Source organism: Astatotilapia calliptera, chromosome 3 (assembly GCF_900246225.1).
Source record: "Astatotilapia calliptera chromosome 3, fAstCal1.2, whole genome shotgun sequence".
In the NCBI taxonomy this organism is placed as follows: domain Eukaryota; kingdom Metazoa; phylum Chordata; class Actinopteri; order Cichliformes; family Cichlidae; genus Astatotilapia; species Astatotilapia calliptera.
The window spans coordinates 2628815-2651063 of NC_039304.1; the positions used below are offsets into that span (position 1 = coordinate 2628815).

Consider the following 22249-nt stretch of genomic DNA (forward strand, 5'->3'; position numbering starts at 1 on the left):
ACTCTCAGAAATCCTGATCTTTGTATTTACTGTGTGTTGGATCAATAACTGAGATTCATGGTATCACACAGCTGTGCTGCTGCTGATGTCAGCACATCTGGAACAATACGAGGTATCTGCTACCAGACTGAGCAGGACGTGAGACCTGTGGACTGTTTAAAGCTGTCCCTCCACAGCTCACTCAGACCTGATCCACACCTCAGTGATATTCTCTGACTTCCTCAGTAGAGACAGAAACCATTCAGATCTGGGACCATCAGCTGACTGATGATGTCACACAGACTGTGTTTTTCAGGAACAGTGATTCTGATGTGAGCCTGCTAGCTGACAGCAGACCTGATGAAAGCACATGTTCACATCTGTGAGGACAGACTGGACTCTTTGACTGCACCTTGGTTCTCCTCAGAGGTCTGTACAGGAGCATGTCCACCCCCACTGAAGATCTCAGTCACTGTGAAACATAGAAAGCTGCTTGTGTGGCCTCTGCCTCACATGTAGATACAGCTACAGGTTTCTCTGTCAGTCAGACTGAAACAGTGTCCTGATGCTGCATCATTCAGCTCTGTGCCCCAGTCAGCATCACTGGGAGCTACCAGTGTTTCTGCCCTTTTCCTGTAACACTACACTCAGCACAGGCTCAGCTGGTATCCAGTGTTGGACTTTGGCTTCAGCTGCTGTGATAGATCCTCTAACATAGATCAGCTCTGCTACATGTTGTTAGATAAGTGCAGCTGCTGTCATGTCCTGATGTTTCTCTGGCTCAGCAGCTTCTCCATCAGAGGTTCACATGGAGCTGATCCAGTATCTCCAGTAACTGTGTTCTGTGCCTCACTGGTTCATCCTTCTGTCTGTGTGACGTCAGTCAGATGTTGAAGTTAAACTCTGTAATCTTCACTGTGTCACAGAGTTCAGTGAGTCCCGTTATTCACAGTATCAATCAGATCATCAGAGAACAGCTGATCAGCAATCAGTGGTGCCAACAGCGCCTCCTGTGGTGAGAGGATGCAATAATGCAATGTAGCATTTTTCCACTCAACACTTGCAGTCATGGAAACTGTCTGTTGGATCTGTGTGACGTTGCTTTCTTGGTTAGAGTTCCTCACAAATGTCCAGATGATTCTTCTAATGAGGCGTCGACCATGTTTGCAGCTCTTTGGAAGAAAACGTCGCCCTTTGCCATCCTTACTTTTCTTTGACTTCTTCAAATGCAGCTGAACTCCAGCTGGTATTTTCTTGGACTTTGCAGCTGTTTCTGGTCATCAGTTCATTCCTGCAAACCTCTGAAGCTGAACAACAATGATGCTGCATTGCTGGCTGATCCCAAAAGGTTGATTCTGTTCATCTGGACGTTTTCAGAAACGTTTGCTCACTGATCAGGTGACTTCTTCAGTCTCAGCTGACTGCAGCTTTACAAGCTTACAAACAGCACATTTGCACAATGACTGAAAGCAGCAGCACCTGATATATATGATACTAATATAATACATATACATATATAATCCATACTAATGATGAAGGAACTGAGCTCACAGTCCATTGTTCATTCAGTGAACTACTCAGTTTATTTTGGGCCTCAGAAATGCTCACTCTGTTTGTACATCACTGTCAGCAATAGACTCATTCTGCTGTGTGGACAGGAACACATGTGACATCACTTCCTGTTTGTTTGTGACTGAAGAAGTTTACAAGGAATCATTTAGAAGAGTTTCAAACATCAACTGATTGAATCCATGAATCTGAAAACGTGTTTGTGAGTGAAAGAGACAGACATGTACAGACTGAACTATCTGTTCAACAGTCAGAGTGTTTCTGTAACAGGAGACACTCTTTACACTCCACTCAGCACAGGGACACTGAGGAACCAGGAGACCAGGGAAACCTAAACCCAGGATAAAGAGTTTGAGTGAATGTGGTGTTGAAGGTGTGGAGGTGGATCAGAGTGTCAGAGGAGACTCTGTAGAAGGACAGAGTGCCAGCAGGACAGTCCACATACACTGCTGCTCTGTTAGAGACAGAGGAGGAGGAGGAGGAGGAGGAGGAGGAGATGGATGTTTGTATCTTATTGTGCCAGACATAACCAGGACCATCATCAGAGCAGACCAGATTCCAGGACTGATCATTCCATCCAAACACACAGTCACTGCCTCCTTTCCTTCTGATGCTTCTGTAACTCACTGATATACAAACGTTTCCTCTCCACTCGACCTCCCAGTAACAGCGACCAGTCAGACCATTTCTACACAGCAGCTGAGGAACATCAAATCTGTCTGGATGATCAGGATATGACTGAACCTCCTTTACATGTGTCACCTTCCTGTTGTTGTCAGACAGTTGGAGCTTTGTGTTCACTGTGTTTGTGTCGATTGTGAGTTGACAGGAATCTGATGGAGAGAACAAACACAATCCAGCTGCAGTTATTGATCCATCATCTGTTCATTGATTGACACTTTGATGATGACTCCTGACATGATGAAGATGGTTGAATGTGTGCTGCTTTGTTTTCATGAATCCCATTAAAAACACACTTACACTTCCTCAGACCTGGTGTCAACCATCGGACTCCAGCAGGCTCCACCCTGAAAGGAGGAGGGGGGTCAGAGCAGCACAGTCAGCATGCACACATGGACATTACATGGCTCTCACACACACACTGTTACACACTGAGCTCAAAGCTCGGCTCCACTGTTTTATTCAAAGAAATCTACATTTATTTATCAGCACATTTAAAAACAGCTTGAGCCAAAGTGCTGCACAGAGTAGAGAGAAAATAGGAAACATACACAGTAATGACTATAAAGACTGGTCAGGATTGAAAGCTACAGAGTACAAATGTGTTTCCAACCGGCTTTTAAAAATGTCCAGTGTTGGTGACGACCTGATGTGAAGGGCGACTGTTCCAGAGTTTGGCTGCAGCCATCGATAAAGCTCACCTCTGTTTTTACGTCTAGTTCTGGTCAGAAGCTGCTTATCTGCAGACCTGAGGGCTCCACTTGGATTCTTTTGTTAAAGAGAGATAAGATGGAGCCAATCCATTCACAGATTTAAAGACAACCAGATCTGGAAGTGGATTCTACCACGTACTGGTAACCAGTGGAAAAAGCTGGTGATGGGTCGTCTAGCACAGACCCACCGCTGGAACCAGACAATTGATGAGGGAGAGAACTGTGACAGCGCCGTTCCTTCACTTGACCTCAGTCGCTCTCGTCTGCTCCCTCGTAACACTGCTCTTTATTGAGCTTACATGAATATGCACAAGTTCATTATGACGTCTTACACAGGTATGAACAAAGAGTACCAGTCTGTGCATAGTGTGTGTGTGTGTGTGTGTGTGTGTGTGTGTGTGTGTGTGTGTGTGTGTTCGTTCCAGATGTGACCCTGTGACCCCAAAGCTGGTGCTAAGAGTCCAGCGGTCCCCCTAACAAAGGGCTCTTACAAACCTTTGCCATTTCCCAGCATGCAAGGCACTCGTGGATGCAGGCACACCATTCAGTGCTGACGAGTATGTTGATGTCATTTTGAGGCTACAGGAGGAATTTGATCACAGATTTGCTGACTTCAAGACACACAGAGCCACCTTTCACATTTTTGCAGACCCCTTCTCCTTTGATGTGCAAGATGCCCCTTCTGTGCTTCAAATGGAGCTCATTGAGCTGCAGTGCAACTCTGAACTCAAAGCAAAGTTCAGGGAGGTGAGTGGAAAAGAAGACAAGCTTGGACAATTTTTGAGAGAATTGAGCCCTAGTTTCCCTCGGCTTTCCCGAATGTTCAAGTGGACCATGTGCCTTTTTGGTAGCACATACTTGTGCCAAAAGCTCTTCTCCACTTTGAACTTCAATAAGTCCAAGTACAGGTCCAGACTTACGGATGATCATCTTCAAGACATACTGAGGGCCGCAACTGCTTCCTCCCTCAGGCCAAATCTGGCTCGGCTATGCGAGAGGAAACGCTGCCAGGTCTCTAGCAGCAAGGAGTAGGCAAGAGAAGCCATGTTCAGAAGAACAGTTCATTTTCTACAGTGTTCCATTCATGTTCAGAAGAAGGTTATAGAACTGTTAATACAGACATTTCAATCTAAACACAGCAGATATAGAAGACTGAAAGAAACACACAAGTTCACTGACTAAAAATATCTTATTATTGTTTTATTTATGTATTACAGATTGATTGATTTTCTTATTAATTCTTAATTTGTTTATTTATTTTTAATATTTTGTGTTAAAAAATAAAAATAAAGAGATTTGAGAGGATTGGAATTTTTTTAACCATGCCTTTCCTGTGGAAAACCTAATGCGGCCCAGCCTCACCCAGACTCTGCCTGCAGCGGCCCCCAGCTAAATTGAGTTTGAGACCCCTGTCCTACACCATAAATCAGTAAGAGAGGGTACGACCTCTCTCATGGCCCCAAGTGGTGTGTGCATGCCAGAGCACTCTGGAAGGCACACAGAGTCTTTACAGACTACTCAGGATCAAACCTCTATCATCATGCAATCGATTATACAACTCTAAGCATATATGAGTAAATATTTCTAAGCATAAATGACAATCAACAATATAAACCTTACAGCTGGTTTTAATAACAGAATTCATTTGTTTCTCAAATGAGAAAGAGCTATCGAGAAACACTCCTAAATCTTTAGTTCTGAACTTTTCCAGTGGGCCAAGGTCAACATTATTAGATAATGCTAATTCTTTTCCCTTACATTATAACAATGTGAGGAGTTAATGCTAAGTATACTGCCATTAGCGGCTAATTCTAATTAGGGGTGAATAATTATTAGTAGCTAATGCTAATTTGACGTGAATTAGCATTATATTAGTGAGGAGTTAATGCTAAGTAGGCTGCCATTAGTGGCTAATGCTAATTTTAGATGAAAAAGCATTAGCAGCTAATGCTCATATTGTTTTCCTTTGCTTTGTAAGAATGACAGCAGCTAATGATACGAAAAGTCTGCCATTATTAACTATTGTTAATTTGATGTAAATTAGCATTATCCGATAATGGTAACCCTTTTCCCCTGCATTATAACGATGTCAGGAGTTAATGCTAACTAGGCTGCCATTAGGGGCTAACTCTAATTAGGTGAATAATTATTAGCAGCTAATGCTAATATTGTTTTCCCTTCCCTTTTAACAATGTGAGCAGCTAATGCTAATTTGATGTGAATTAGCATTATATTAGTGAAAAGTTAATGCTAAGTAGGCTGCCATTATTAACTAATGCTACTTTGACGTGAATTAGCATTATGTGCTAATACTAATACTGTTTTCCCTTAATTTTTAACAATGTGAGCGGCTAATTCTAAGTACGCTCTTGTAAATAGCTAATTCTAATTTAGTGTGAATTAGCATTATTCAATAATGCTAACACTGTTTTCTCTTACTTATTAAAAATGATAGTAGCTAATACTAATACTCTTTTCCGTTGGGTAACAACGATGTGAGGAGTTAATGCTAAGTAGGCTGCTTTTAGAGGCTTATTCTAATTAGGGCTGAATAATTATTAGTAGCTAATGCTAATACCGTTTTCTCTTTCCTTATAACAATATGAGCAGCTAATGCTAATTTGATGTGAATTAGCATTATATTAGTGAGGAGTTAATGCTAAGTAGGCTACCATTAGCAGCGAAAGCTCATTCGAGGTGAATAAGCATTAGTAGCTTATGCTAATACCCTTTTATCTTGTGTTATAATGATGTGACACTTTTCTCTGCTAAGGATTTGTGTGACCATGATGGAAACTCTGATAAGCTAATGCTGCTAAGCTAATGCTGTTTATGGGCCCTGTTAGAATCAATATTTCATTCTCATTCTGTTGTTTGACAACAATAACAGAAAAATGTGCACTTGAGAACAAATTTATTGTGAATTCAGCTGTGAATGTACAGTTTGTCATTATTTAAGCTTCCATTTCCAAATGTTAGCTGACACTTTATTAGGTACACTGGTATCTATATCAGGTACACCTGTGACCTAAATGTTCCTGCAAACAGACTCCTTGGAGACCCCTACATAAATATCCATGAACTATCCAGCTAGACTAGTGTGTCTGTCCCTGAAAATATTCCTGCAGGAAGTGAGTGAAAGACACAGGAAATGTTTCCAGCTCTTCCTCCTCTATCAGACATTCTTCATACCTGAGAGTGTCCAGTCTCCAGCCTGGATCCTTCAGTCCAGCCGACAGCTGCTTCATTCCTGAGTCACCTGGATGATTGTAGCTCAGGTCCAGCTCTCTCAGATGGGAGGGGTTGGAGCTCAGAGCTGAGGCCAGAGAAGTACAGCCTTCCTCTGTGATCAGACAGCCTGACAGACTGCAGACACACAAAACAACAATCTATCTGTCAACAGTTGTTTTCTCTTTGTCACAATAACATCTATCCGTCCATTGTAACTTTAGGGCGATCGTGGCTCAAGAGTTGGGAGTTCGCCTTGTAATCGGAAGGTTGCCGGTTCGAGCCCCAGCTTGGACAGTCTCGGTCGTTGTGTCCTTGGGCAAGACACTTCACCCGTTGCCTACTGGTGGTGGTCAGAGGGCCCGGTGGCGCCAGTGTCCGGCAGCCTCGCCTCTGTCAGTGCGCCCCAGGGCGGCTGTGGCTACAATGTAGCTTGCCATCACCAGTGTGTGAATGTGTGTGTGAATGGGTGGATGACTGGATATGTAAAGCGCTTTGGGGTCCTTAGGGACTAGTAAGGCGCTATATAAATACAGGCCATTTACCATTTACCATTTATTTATAAGTGACAATACCCAACAGACAACAACAGTCATCTGAAGCTGTTTAACAGTGTAAGGTAACCGCCTCCACTGTGAGCAGCACTTGGTGATGGTGGGAAGAAGAACTCCCTTTGACACAAAGATCCTCCCAGTGAAAACAGGCTCCAGGAGGAGCATCTACCATGACTGGTTGCAGGGTGAGGGGAAAGAGAAGAGATGAGCTCAGAGAGACAAGAACAAAACAGAGAGACAAAAGTTAAGGACATGCAGTAGTGACATATAAAAGCATCAGGAGTGAAAAGTGGGGAGAAGAAAGCAGAGCATCATGGGAAGTCCACCAACAGCCTATAGCATATAGCAGCATAACTAAGGGATGGTTCAGGGTCACCTGATCCAGCTCGAACTATAAGCTTTATCAAAAAGGAAAGTTTGAAGCTGATCTTCAAAGTAGAGAGGGTGTCTGTCTCCTGAACTCAAACTGGGAGCTGCTTCCACACCCAGTCCAACATAGCCAGGCTTTCTTTGCTGCTTTGACAAAACCTCAAATCCCAGTCAGAGATGATGAGCATCATCACAGTGATGATCATTTCTCTGTAACCCAGGCTTCCTGCTTCAGGATCTGTGCACGCTCACAGAACAAGGAGACCTTTCACTAAATGGATGGACTGGGCTCAGCCTACAGATGAACTGGTGCCAGAGATCATAAAGAACATCAAACAGTCAAATTCAACACTTTTAATGGAAATATGAGATTGATGCTGCAGACAATCATGAACCTGCTGAATTCATGAACATCAAGAATGCAGCGAGTGGTAAAATAAAGATCTGACCTCAGTGTGCTCAGTGTTCCTGTCTATTCCTAACATATTCCTAACATGATAGCTGCACTTTAGAGCTCTAAAACTGGAACTGACACATATTTAAACTCCACATGTTACTCAGTACATTCAGTTCTGACACTCGCCCACAGTCCAACAAAGGAAACATGGAGATCACATCAGTTTGTCACCAAAGTCTAATTATTAGGGCAACTTAACCTGTTATAATCTCGTTAACTCATTAATTGATTAACGTCAGCAATTATTTTAATCACAGTTTTTAAAATCATGATTATTGTGAAAGTGCTCACTGGCTCTGAATATAAAAGCCATGGGTCACAGGAGGGATGTTGATCAGTGCTGGCTTGAAATGGGCGTCATTATGCGTCTCAGCCAATGGGAGCATTGAGGGTGGGCCTAATACTACTGCAGCGCTCACATGACCCAGGACAGAGAGAAAGGGGCGGGGACAGAAACATGGAGACAGGTACAGAGCTTTGACATGTTCATTTTAAACTGCTCCAGGAGGCAGTGTTGATACAACTAAAGTTATCTGTTGTTGAAGAAGTCGGTCTGAGGAACGTTCTTAGGATCAACAAATGACGGCATGTATGAGCCTCAAGACGCAGCGTCACAAGAAGAACACATGAGCTGTAGAAAAAGGAGAGACTACGAAAGCCACGGCGTTACAACGTGAACCAGCTGTTGGTCTCTCTGGAGACTACTGGGCGTGGCTGGGTAACCATGGTTACCTGGGAGTTACAGAAACGTGCAGAACATGTGATTCATGTTGCACAGCAGTGGGACATTTGAAATAAAGTCAGCACACTCAGTACAGATAGTGCATCAAATATGATGCTGCTGCCAGACGTCTGCCTTTGAACACGTCCCTGCATCGCGCACAACACCAAGGTTGCCATGGCAATCACAGCTGACAGGGACAAAGTGCACAGCTGGAAGCCTGCAGGTATATTTAACATGATGTATTTCTCAGTGTCCTGTCGGTGTGTGAGAGACAAACAGCCTCTGTATGTGTGTGTAAATACAGCATGAATATGTAGAGGACATGTTTGTGGATATAAGTAAATGAAAGCTCTGCGTCATTTGAATCTTTGACTCTTGTTTCTGTTGCAGGTCTGTGACTGAACTTCTGGGAGGAGAAACGTTGGTTTCATGCTCTGTGATTCTGTGTTTTGTCATCTCTCTCAGGTGATGGAGAGCTCAGATGATGACCCCTGCCTACGTGGCCACTTCAACTGTGAGAGACAGAATGTGAAAAAAAAATCCATGAATCCACATGGTAGGATTTGTAAAGAATTTATTCGTAAGTCAGGGTGGAAAATAAGTATTTGGTCAATAACAAAAATACAACTCAATACTTTGTAACATAACCTTTGTTGGCAATAACAGAGGTCAAACGTTTACTATAGGTCTTTACCAGGTTTGCACACACAGTAGCTGGTATTTTGGCCCATTCCTCCATGCAGATCTTCTCGAGAGCAGTGATGTTTTGGGGCTGTCGCCGAGCAACACGGACTTTCAACTCCCGCCACAGATTTTCTATGGGGTTGAGGTCTGGAGACTGGCTAGGCCACTCCAGGACTTTCAAATGCTTCTTACGGAGCCACTCCTTTGTTGCCCGGGCGGTGTGTTTTGGATCATTGTCATGTTGGAAGACCCAGCCTCGTTTCATCTTCAAAGTTCTCACTGATGGAAGGAGGTTTTGGCTCAAAATCTCACGATACATGGCCCCATTCATTCTGTCCTTAACACGGATCAGTCGTCCTGTCCCCTTGGCAGAGAAACAGCCCCATAGCATGATGTTTCCACCCCCATGCTTCACAGTAGGTATGGTGTTCTTGGGATGCAACTCAGTATTCTTCTTCCTCCAAACACGACGAGTTGAGTTTATACCAAAAAGTTCTACTTTGGTTTCATCTGACCACATGACATTCTCCCAATCCTCTGCTGTATCATCCATGTGCTCTCTGGCAAACTTCAGACGGGCCTGGACATGCACTGGCTTCAGCAGCGGAACACGTCTGGCACTGCGGGATTTGATTCCCTGCCGTTGTAGTGTGTTACTGATGGTGACCTTTGTTACTTTGGTCCCAGCTCTCTGCAGGTCATTCACCAGGTCCCCCCGTGTGGTTCTGGGATCTTTGCTCACCGTTCTCATGATCATTTTGACCCCACGGGATGAGATCTTGCGTGGAGCCCCAGATCGAGGGAGATTATCAGTGGTCTTGTATGTCTTCCATTTTCTGATGATTGCTCCCACAGTTGATTTTCTCACACCAAGCTGCTTGCCTATTGTAGATTCACTCTTCCCAGTCTGGTGCAGGTCTACAATACTTTTCCTGGTGTCCTTCGAAAGCTCTTTGGTCTTGGCCATGGCGGAGTTTGGAGTCTGACTGTTTGAGGCTGTGGACAGGTGTCTTTTATACAGATGATGAGTTCAAACAGGTGCCATTCATACAGGTAACGAGTGGGGGACAGAAAAGCGTCTTACAGAAGACGTTACAGGTCTGTGAGAGCCAGAGATTTTCCATGTTTGAGGTGACCAAATACTTATTTTCCACCCTGATTTACGAATAAATTCTTTTGTTCTTCTCTTGTTAGAAAGACGCAGTCCCAGCAGTTAGCTTGTCTGCTAGTTAGCTGAGAGCTAGCTCAGTTGTACATTGAATACCAAACCGTGTAAACCAGGGGTGTCAAACATATGGCCCGTGGGCCAAATCCAGGCCTTGAGATAATTTCGTATGTCAAATATTGATGAATTTTCAGGCTTGCTGATAATCAATGTGAGCACGGCTGAGATGTTATTCTGATGAGCAAACCATGTGGCCAATCACTTTAAGAGACAGACTGGGATCATACCATTATGTGAAAGAAGACGGAAATGTCCCATAGACAGCAAGGGTAGTGGTAGAGACCAGTACACAGAGAAATGGGAGCTGTATTGAAATGCAAGCGTGTCAGGAAAGAGTGAAAAGGCAAAATGAGCAGCATCTGGCTGCATTTCAGTGATACTGGAGAGCACAAAGCTGAGTGCAACATTTATACAGGAGATATACAGGAGACGCTGAGAGCGGAACTGATAAAATTAGGAGCTGGCTAAAGTGAGACCCATTTTTATTTCCACCCATTTTCCATTGTGGAGGACAAAAGGTTTCAAACTGGTCCAGGTCTTAAACCTCACGTGTTCTTCCTAATAGCAGTAAATGGATAGAAATAAGGCTTTTATGAAAACACTGAATAAAACTTGCTGCCTTTAAAAAGACTAAATGTACAGTTCAGTATTGAATACTACATAAAATAAACTATATATAAAGTGTGTCTGAATGGCAGAGATGCAGAAATATGTGCATGTAGCACAGAGCCACGGCTCAGTGTCTGAATGAGTCTCACAGACCTGAATGTGCTGTTGAAGCCATTTATAATTATAACGTAATTCTTTACTCGTTTGATCTGCTCCTTACCACAAGCCACCAGACGTAGAAGGTTTTGGACTTTTAACTATATTTTCTGAAGTTTTACAACTTTTCTGACTGTTAAAAACCTCGTTATGGCCATTCATGCTGTACAAAGTAATTAGACATGTGTGGTATCTACAGAAACGTCAGAATCTCAGCTAAAAGTTCACAAAACCATCTCAACAACCACCAAACAGCTGAAACAGCAGGTGAACAGATCACACAAAAAAGATGTAAACACAAATCCCCCTGATCATCTGTTTTTTAAACATGAAGCGTCGTTTTGGACGTTCATTTACTGCTGGTTCAGTGAATTTTGGTTGGACAGTGATGAAACCTGCAGCCTCAGAATCTGTGAGAAGTCTGCTTTCAGCACGCAACAGCATTGTTGTGTTGTGTGCTGTGGATTCACCTCTGCAAACTCATCACTGTTTCACCATCATGTTTCTACTTAGACAATAACAAAGGAAGCAGTTCCCAGGAACTACTTCCTGTCTTGTTAACATAAGAGTACGTTGCCCTTCAAAACACCTCCACTTCTCCTCTTATTAGAGGACTGGCTTATTATTAATCTGCTAATTCTGTCAGTTGATGAAAGAAAAATGCTTGATCTTACCTGAGAGTTTCCAGTGTACAGCGTGGACTCTTCAGTCCTTCAGACAGAAGCTTCACGCCTGAATCCTTCAGGTTACTGTTACTCAGGTCCAGCTGTCTCAGATTAGAGGTCTGAGAGCTGAGACCTGAGGCCAGAGCTTCACAGCTTCTCTCTGACAGGTCACAGTGACTCAGTCTGAAAAATAACAGATAAACAATTACAAAAATAAAACACTTATGTTGAAGCGTAATGAGATACTATTATATTTAGCAATATTTCATCTTGTTTTTGTCAAGAAACTGAGCACTGATGCAGAGCAACATGTGGAGAGAATCAGAGGAGAAGAAGTGAAGAGAGAACAGCAGTAAAACAACACTGAATTGTTCAGTGTGCTTTTGATATCAACAGAATGTGTCAAATTTCTTTATTTTGTATTTGTTTTAGTAGAATTGATGATTATCACTTAGATAACAACCACAGGCCAGGTCTAAATTGCACTTTGGTGACAGTTACACCCAGAAATATTTCAGAAACGTGGACAATTTGTGCTCCATTGTATTCAGTATTGAACAAACCGAGTACCGATGACCACTTAATATTTTTGATAGTTTATTTGAGTTGTTCCACCTGATCTGTGTTAACTAAAATAAACATTTAAAAGCTAAAGCTATGATCACATATGTACTTACAGAGCTTTGTTGGAGGCTTTGACCACTGGCAGCAGCCTCAGAAGAGCATTTTTAAAGGCTCATGTTCTCACTTAGATCATTTATTTCTACTTACATTTCATTCTGGGAAAAAGGGAACTATTTTCCCCAAAAATCAGCCCTGGATTAGTAAATCACTCCAACATGTTCTCAGGCAGAAGAAGCTGTCTTGTTATGAGGGAGAGAAGAAAAGTAAGTAAGTAAAACTTTATTTATATAGCACGTTTCAAGATAAAAATCACAAAGTGCTTCACAGAAGCTAAAACCTAAAAATAAAAATCAACTAAAAGCAAGTTTAAAAAGATGGGTTTTTAGCTGTTTTTTAAAAGCGACCACTGAGTCCACAGATCTCAGGCTCAAAGGGAGAGAGTTCCACAATCTGGGGGCCACAGTTCCAAAAGCTTTGTCGCCTTTTGTTTTCAGCCTCGTGTGTTGGACAGCAAGCAAGCCCTGGTCACATGACCTCAGGGACCTGCTGGGAATGTATGGATGTAAAAGTTCACTTATATATGTTGGTGCTTCTCCATGCAGGGCCCTGAAAGTCAAGGTCAAAACCTTAAACTGGATTCTGAATTTAACGGGGAGCCAGTGCAGCTGAATCAGCAGGGGTGTGACGTGGGAAAACTTGGAGGACTTGGTCAGAAGCTTTGCAGCAGCGTTCTGAACAACTTGCAGACGCTCCAAAGAGGCTTTACATAAACAAGTAAACAAAGAATTACAGTAGTCCAGACGAGATGAAACAAATGCATGAATGACAATTTCTAATTCGGAGCGCGATATAATGGGACTCAGCTTAGCAATGTTTCTCAAATGATAAAAACAGGAGCGAACCAAAGATTTTACATGGGCATCCAAAGTCAGAGCTGAGTCAATACTAACACCAAGGCTCCTGATAGACGGTTTTGCAAATGTAGCAAGTGGACCCAAGTTTTCCATAACACCAGGTACAAAATTTTTAGGAGCACAAACAAGAACTTCAGTCTTCTCCTCATTTAGTTGAAGAAAGTTTCCAGCCATCCAACATCTAATGGAGTCTATGCGCTTGTGCAAAATCTGTAGCTTGGAAACATCATGGGGCTTAAAGGAGATGTATACCTGAATATCATCTGCATAGCAGTGATACGAAATGTCCTTAAAAGTGCTTAATAAGTGTTGAAGAGGAAGTAAATACAGTAAGAACAATAAAGGCCCCAAAACTGAACCTTGCGGCACACCATAGGTAAGAAAAGTAGAAGAGGAACTGTACTTAGAGGTAGCCACAGAAAAGGATCGTTCATGCAAATAGGATTCAAACCAGTCCAAAGCAGCCCCTGATATACCCACCCAGTCTCTCAGCCTATCTAGCAGAATATGATGATCCACAGTATCAAAGGCGGAGGTCAGGTCCAACATCAACAGAACGGAGCATTCTCCTGCATCACATCTCATCAAAATGTCGTTGGAGACTCTAAGAAGTGTAGTTTCAGTAGAATGAGCTCTACGAAAGCCAGATTGGAATTTATCCAGAATGCTGTATTCATCTAGAACAGCTATAAGCTGCTTAGCCACAACCTTTTCTAAAATCTTAGAAATGAACGGTAATTTTGAAATCGGTCTGTAGCTACTGAGAAGAGAAGCATCAAGCTTAGGTTTTTTTAACAGTGGGTGAATAACAGCATTCTTACAATAAACAGGGACCTGACCAGAAACCAGTGAGGTATTGATAATTGTGAGCACACAGGGACCAATAGACTGAAAGACATTTTTAAACAAAGATCCAGGTAAAATATCAAGAGAGCAGGAGGATGCTTTCATTGAATTAACCAACTTGACCAGCTCAGGTAAGGACGCAGGTAAAAATCTTTCTAACATTACAGGCCTAGCTTGAGTTGGAGCAGACAAGAGAGACACAGAAGGAGAGATACTGTTCCTCACGTTACTGACTTTTTCAACGAAGAAAGAAAGAAATTTTTCACAATATTCATTTGATGAAATTGGGACAGCAGGTGGAGCAGGAGCAACAATATCACTAATGGTGTCGAATAGTACCTTAGGGTTACCTCTGCTCTTAGACACTAAGTCTGAGAAATAGGCCGCCCTCGCATCTCGAACTGAAGTGTTAAAAGAGACTAAAAGGTCCTTTAGATAAAGGAGATGGACATGCAAACGCGTTTTCCTCCATAAACGCTCAACCTTACGGCAGCAACGCTTTAAGAAGCGAATGCTGTCATTTGACCAGGGAGACGACTTTGAAACCGGAGCTAGTCTAACTTTGACAGGACAAACATTGTCTAAAATACAAAGACAATGATTATTAAAAAGATTTGTTAAAAAATGAACATCATTATAAGGAGATAAAACTAAATTAAAAGCATCGGAAAATTTAACAGCACTAGACGAAGTTAAGATGCGAGAGCTAACCACATGTCGAATAGGAGAGAGGGACAAATGGAAAGACAGATTAAAAAGAATACAATGATGATCCGAAATAAAAATGTCCTCAGTACAAATAAAATCAATGTTTAAACCTAAAGTAAAAACAAGGTCCAGTGTGTGTCCTTTGGTGTGTGTGGGACCAGACACATGCTGAGTAAAATGAAAAGAATCCATGACGCTAAGGAAACCTCTGGCAAAGAGAAAACAGAAAAGCAGCTAAAATCAGATGTAAAAGTAAAGCAGAGCATGAGCTGAATAAAGGACACTCAAGGCTGGCTTGGAAAGGAATGAAGTCCATGGTGGGGATGCAGAACAAGGAGCAAAGATGAATGTGATGCTGAATCACCAGAAGACTTGGACTCATTTGATTCCAGCTTTTTTTTATTATTTTTTTTATTGACATTTTAGAATCACTATACAATACCATCAACTTCAGCTTTCTTTCAGTACATTTTTTTTTTTAAATTTTTTTCTATATTTAAACAACTAAAATATCCATACAATAAGAATGAAAGAAGAAGAAGAAAAGAAAAAGAAGCAAAACAGGAAACAACAAACAACATAAATAAAAAATACATAAGGAAAAAGAAAAAGGAAAGAAAAATAAATAAATAAATATAGGGAGTGTGTTTTTGTTTCCATTAATGTAACTAATTTTCCTCTAGTCTTCTAGTAGTTAACAAAGTCAAAATCTAATGCAAAAGCAAAAACTGGCCTGCATTTTCTAATGTAGTCCATCCATTTCTTCCATCATGATACAAACAGGTCCCTCTTGTAGTTCACATCTGCTGTCATTTTCTCCATTCTGTAAATGTCCAGTGTGATGTTCATCCACGTGTTCATAGCTGGGCTCTCTGAAGAAAGACATTTTTTTGTGATGGCTTTTTTTCCTGCTGCCAGTAAAATATTAAACAAGTATTTATCGTTCTTTGTCCATCCTTCTGGCATAAGTCCAAAACGTAGAGTTTTACTTTCCAAAAGTAAATATCTTCCAAATGTCTCGTGTATCGCTGCATGTATTCCCTTCCAATAAGTTTTAATAACATGACAGTCCCAGAAAATATGATAGTGATTTGCATTTGTATTTCCACAATTTCTCCAGCAAGCGGGAGGGTTACCTTCATAGTGAGATTTTTGGTGAGGTGTAATAAAATATCTTATCAGGCATTTCCACCCAAATTCCCGCCAGCTCTGTGAGCTGCTACATTTCCATTGATATGCCCATATTGTTGTCCACTCTTCCTCCTTTATCTCTATTCCTCCCTCCATTTTCCATTTTGTTTTGATATACAAGGTTGAGTGTAATTTCATATTTGTTAATCCTTTATAGAGGTCACCTATAATACCTCTATTTTTATTTGAACTGCCCTTTTAAATACATCTAGCAGCTGTTTACTCAATTCAGCCTTAGCTTTTATCGTTTTATTGACAAAATGCCTCATCTGTAGACATCTATAAAAATCCTGTGTTTCCAATGAATATTTGTCTTTCATTTGATCAAAACCAATTAGTCTGCCTTCCTCCATTACCATACATAAAGCTGTTAATCCTTTATATGTCCAATCTTTGAATCTGGTGTCCAATTTATTTGGAGCAAAATGTGTGTCATATGCACACCACTTAAGAACTGCTATATCCTCTTCTAGTTTATATTCTTTTATTACTGTTTCCCAAATTTTAAAAGTCAACTTGATCCATGGATTTTCAATAGTTTTTATTAAATTTTGCAAGCTTCTGTCTGCTATAATAGCTTATATGGGGATGGAGGTCAGACTCTCCTCAATAACTTTCCATTGAGCGTCATATGAAGGATTACATCAGCATATCATAGGCCTTAATTGTGCTGCCCAATAATATTCCCTAAGAGAAGGTAAGCCCCACCCCCTTTTCCTTTGTTAAGTTGTAGGGTTTTAAATCTAATTCGGGGCCTTTTTCCTTGCCATATGTATCTTGACAAAATTTTATCCCATTCATTAAACTGTTTCTGGTTAATTTCTATTGGTAATGTTTGAAATATGCTGGAAGGTGCTCCACCTGGAGACTCTGTTGTCCTGCTGGGAGACTTAAATGCTCACGTGGGTAATGACAGCAAGACCTGGAGGGGCGTGATTGGGAGGAACGGCCTCCCTGATCTGAACCTGAGCGGTGCTTTGTTATTGGACTTCTGTGCTAATCACAGTTTGGCCATAACGAACACCCTGTTCGAACATAAGAGTGTCCATAAGTGCACGTGGCACCAGGACGCTCTAGGCTGTAGGTCGATGATCGATTTTGTAATTGTATCACCAGACTTGCGACCATATGTTCTGGACACTCAGGTAAAGAGAGGGGCTGAGCTGTCAACTGATCACCACCTGGTGGTGAGTTGGATCAGGTGGCGGGGGAGGACGCTGGACAGACCTGGTGCACCTAAACGCATAGTGAGGGTGTGCTGGGAACGTCTAGCAGAGGCCCCAGTCCGCGAGATCTTCAACACACACCTCCGGCAGAGCTTCAACAGCATTCCGAGGGAGACTGGGGACATTGAGTCCGAATGGACCATGTTCAGCGTCTCCATTGCCGAAGCTGCTGCATTGAGCTGCGGCCGCAAGGTGGTTGGTGCCTGCCGTGGTGGTAATCCCCGAACCAAATGGTGGACACCAGAGGTGAAGGGAGCCAACAGGCTGAAGAAGGAGTCCTATTGGGCTTGGTTAGCCTGTGGGACTCCGGAGGCAGCCGACAGGTATCGACAGGCCAAGCGGAATGCGGCTCGGGCAGTGGCTGAAGCAAAAACTCGGGTGTGGGAGGAGTTCGGAGAGGCCATGGAAAAAGACTTTCGGACTGCCTCGAAGAGATTCTGGCAAACCGTCAGGCGTCTCAGGAGGGGAAAGCGGTGCTCTACCTGCACTGTGTATAGTGCTGGCGGAGCGCTGCTGACGTCGACTGAGAAAATTGTCAGGCGGTGGAAGGAATACTTCGAGGACCTCCTTAATCCCACTGACATGTCTTCCGAGGAGGAAGCAGAGTCTGGGGATGAGGGGAATGACCCACCAATTTCCGGGGGCGAGGTCACTGAGGCAGTTAAACAGCTCCTTGGTGGCAGAGCCCCTGGTGTTGATGAGGTCCGCCCCGAGTTCCTGAAGGCTCTGGACGTTGTAGGGCTGTCCTGGTTGACACGCCTCTGCAATGTTGCGTGGAGATCAGGGGCAGTACCTGTGGACTGGCAGACCGGGGTGGTGGTCCCCATCTTTAAGAAGGGGGACCGGAGGGTGTGTTCCAACTACAGGGGGATCACACTCCTCAGCCTCCCTGGGAAAGTCTATGCCAGGGTGCTGGAAAGGAGAGTTCGTCCGCTAGTCGAACCTCGGATACAGGAGGAATAATGCGGTTTTCGTCCTGGTCGTGGAACACTGGACCAGCTCTTTATCCTCTCGAGGATACTTGAGGGTGCATGGGAGTTTGCCCAACCAGTCTACATGTGTTTTGTGGACTTGGAGAAGGCATTCGACCGTGTCCCTCGGGGTGTCCTGTGGGAGGTGTTGCGGCAGTATGGGGTGTCTGGCCCATTGCTACGGGCCATTCAATCCCTATACAACCGTTGCAAGAGCTTGGTTCGCATTGCCGGCAATAAGTCGGACTCGTTCCCGGTGGGTGATGGGCTCCGCCAGGGCTGCCCTTTGTCTCCGGTTCTGTTCATAATTTTTATGGACAGGATTTCTAGGCGCAGCCAAGTGGCGGAGGGCTTTCGCTTTGGTGGCCTCAGAATCTCATCTCTGATTTTTGCGGATGATGTGGTTCTGTTGGCTTCATCGGGTGAGGGCCTCCAGCTCGCACTGGAACGGTTCGCAGCCGAGTGTGAAGCAGCGGGAATGAGGATCAGCACCTCCAAATCTGAGGCCATGGTTCTCAGCCGGAAAAGGGTGGAGTGCCCACTCCGGGTCGGGGATGAGTTCCTGCCCCAAGTGGAGGAGTTCAAGTATCTCGGGGTCTTGTTCGCGAGTGATGGGAGAAGGGAGCCGGAGATCGACAGACGGATTGGGGCTGCAGCTGCAGTAATGCGGACGCTGCACCGGTCCGTCGTGGTGAAGAGGGAGCTGAGTGTAAAAGCGAAGCTCTCAATTTACCGGTCGATCTACGTCCCTACCCTCACCTATGGCCACGAGCTGTGGGTAGTGACCGAAAGAACGAGATCGCGGATACAAGCGGCAGAAATGAGCTTCCTCCGAAGGGTGGCTGGCCTCTCCCTTAGAGATAGGGTGAGAAGTTCAGCCATCCGGGAGGGGCTCAGAGTAGAGCAGCTGCTGCTCCACATCGAAAGGAGCCAGCTGAGGTGGTTCGGGCATCTGACAAGGATGCCCCCTGGGCGCTTCCTGGGTGAGGTGTTCCAGGCATGTCCCACCGGGAGGAGGCCCCGGGGCAGACCCAGGACACGCTGGAGAGATTATATCTCTCGGCTGGCCTGGGAACGCCTTGGTATTCCCCCGGATAAGCTGGAGGAGGTGGCTGGGGAGAGGGAGGTCTGGGCCTCTTTGCTCAGGCTGCTGCCCCCGCGACCCGGCCTCGGATAAAGCGGATGAAGATGGATGGATGGATGGAATTAGATTCCATCTCGCTATATGTTCCTTAATTTTTTTCTGTATTGGTAAATAATTTCGTTCTAATAGTTCTGTAAGATCCTTAGGTATTATGACTCCTAGATATTTAAAGTACTCTGTTTGCCATGCTAATTGATACTTATACTTACTTAAGCAATTGTGTTTTACTCATATTAACCCTATATCCAGATGGTCGACCAAAGTATTCAAATGATTGCATTAATTTAGGTAAAGAGTTTGATGGTTGACCCAAAAATATTAAAATATCATCTGCATAGCAGGCTAATTTATGCTCCTTTTCATGGATATTAATACCTTCTACTTCTTTATTTTGTCTTATATATTGAGGCAATGGTTCCAGATATAACGCAAATAATAATGTAGGGTGGCTGTAGCTCAGGTGGCAGAGCAGGTCAGCCACTAATCAGAAGGTCGGTGGTTCGATCCCAGGCTGCACCCTGGCTCCATGCCAAATATCCTTGGGCAAGATACTAACCCCGTGTTTGCCTACTGGTGGTGGTCAGAGGGCCCGGTGGCGCCTGTGTCCGGCAGCCTCGCCTCTGTCAGTGTGCCCCAGGGCAGCTGTGGCTACAATGTAGCTTGCTATCGCCTGTGTGTGAATGGGTGAATGACTGAATGTAGTGTAAAGCGCTTTGGGGTCCTATGGACTAGAAAAGCGCTATACAAATGCAGGCCATTTACCATTTAAATGTCATTTCAAGTTTAACATGTTTGTAAGCTTGTTTTCATACCATACAGAAATGAACAGAAACCCAATGTGATTTAGAAAATGGACAGCTGTATTCCAATTTGTAGTAAAGGTTTACCAGTATGGTCCAGTGATATATTGTGTTGTGGGAATTAAGCAAATGCTGTAAAGGCATGCAAAATCTACCATTTCCAACTTACACTTACCACCCTCGTCAGAGTAACGCTGTGCAGAAATGAGCAGCTGATCCAATTCTGTACTCTGAGACAGATTTTTGCAGTCTTTGATGATCCTTGGCTTGAAGAATGTTGGCCACTTTGCAAAGAACTTTGCAGACACTTCCTCCCCAACAAACAGCATTGTGAAGTCTTGGTCAATCTTAAACACAAAGTGTAACAACAGAAACAACACTTTAACAAGAAAACAAACAAAGGAACCACAAAGCGGTCATTAAATCATTTTATGCCTTACCAAGCCAGGTGTATCCAGAAATCTTGGGAAAAGGTCCAGGACAGCAGAAGCTGTGGCAGGTTCTTGAACCAGTTTTTGCCTATGTTGAAATGTCACCTTCATGTTGTCTTTGACACGTTTCATGTCAGTTGAGTACCTCTTCCTTGCATTTATCACCTGACAACGGCCTCACATTTGAACACAAGTTGCGAAGAGTCTTGGGGCTGTCTTGAAAAGCTGACTTTGATTACTTCATCTCTTCTCAGGAACCAGCATATCACCACCTTCCAAGAGTAAAATAAGGTCCAGCATATAACACCATTTCTTTGCAAAATATCTAGCATGTCTAGTCCCTTTAGACTGAGCTTAAATTAATTTTGTTAAGAAAAAACATCCTTGGTCCATTTTTAAGTAGTACAAGCTGTGTAACATGACTGCAATACAGTATTCTCTCAACTATCACAGGGGTTAGTAGGAACCATATTTCTATTTTATTATTTTTATATATTTTACGCCATAAAACCCCTCCCCACTCTCTAACAAACCCTAATATAACCCTGTTATTCATTTTTAGACTAGAAAATGCTTAATGTACCACAAACAAATGTAAATCTAAAAAAAAAGAAAAATACCTACTGGCTACAGAAATGCGCACTATGATGAAATTCCCATAATTTACAAGATGTAGGGGCCATTATAGTGTAATGTAACTCCCAGGTTACCCTTAAGCATCCTAGTTCACCTAAGGAAGGGTCTCAAACTTAAATGAGCTGTCATCTCATTGGAGGGCTACTTCAAAAAAACAGAAACCACAAAGAAAACACCCACAAATATTCCTGACAATGTAGCGTTTGGTTTGTTCGTTTTTAAATTTCAAATATTGTATCACAAGACAAAACTGCAAATATGAACGCATTCCCCCCCCCCTCACTCTTAACTAACCGATGCCTTTAATTGAACTACCAAATGAACACAATGGTCCTCTCTTTCTGGTCAGACACTTTGCAGCACTTCTGCTTTAATTGTGTTCATATTTAACAAAATAAAAATGCAGAAATAAGTGTTCACATTAGTTTTTGACTCTCGCTGAACTAACAAAGCCAATCAAACCACCTGTTTGTACTCTCTTGTTACCTCGGCCAGGTCCGCGGCTCTGAACCGTGGTAATGACACCTCTGGCTAATACGTCGGGTTGTCGGGCTTGTAGCTTTACTGTCAGCGAACACAGTGTACAGTCGAGTCTTAACAGCTTTCTTACAACCAGGCACTCATTTTGGCGGCAGTGGTTATTATTATATTTACATGCTTTCTTCTTCCATTTCTCCTCGGTAACAGCTCCTACTTTCTCCCTCTCTCGCGCTCAAACACACAACGGGAGGGGCAGTTCCACGTTCTCCCCGCAGCACGGACTACGCTGCCTATGAGGGCCCGTAACACTCTGCCCTTATTGCCTTCATATTAAATCATTTTTGGCTAATGACAAAAAAAAGTCTCTTTAAGGGCCAAATTGCATTATACGTCTTCACCTCACCTGACCTGACGTGGGCCGTAAGTGGCCTCTGGGCCGCGAGTTTGAGACCACTGACCCTAAGGCTTTAGCAGTTTAATTCGAAAATAAATAAAAGGCATTTAATAAAAACTGTGACATATATTAACAAGTAATATTCATTACAGTCTGCCAACAGCCAGATTATGCTAAATGAATATTAGGAAAGTAACTGGTACTTTGCAGAGTTCTAGCTAGCTTAACAAAAACAGTTAAAATTCAAATATGACACTTAAAGATGATGTAT

The 22249-nt window shown here is 43.1% G+C and overlaps 1 protein-coding gene across 1 annotated transcript; it reads right to left on the minus strand.

The window, feature by feature from the left end:
- Positions 1–1786: 1786 nt before the first annotated feature.
- Positions 1787–20600, minus strand: LOC113011482 (uncharacterized). The gene is made up of 7 exons (XM_026151022.1): positions 20478–20600; positions 20213–20384; positions 12291–12315; positions 11623–11796; positions 6135–6308; positions 2530–2576; positions 1787–2381 (listed from the first exon to the last, which is right to left on the minus strand). Exons 1-7 carry the CDS (start codon positions 20598–20600, stop codon positions 1840–1842), a joined length of 1257 nt encoding a protein of 418 aa, XP_026006807.1. The 3' UTR covers positions 1787–1839.
- Positions 20601–22249: the final 1649 nt, after the last annotated feature.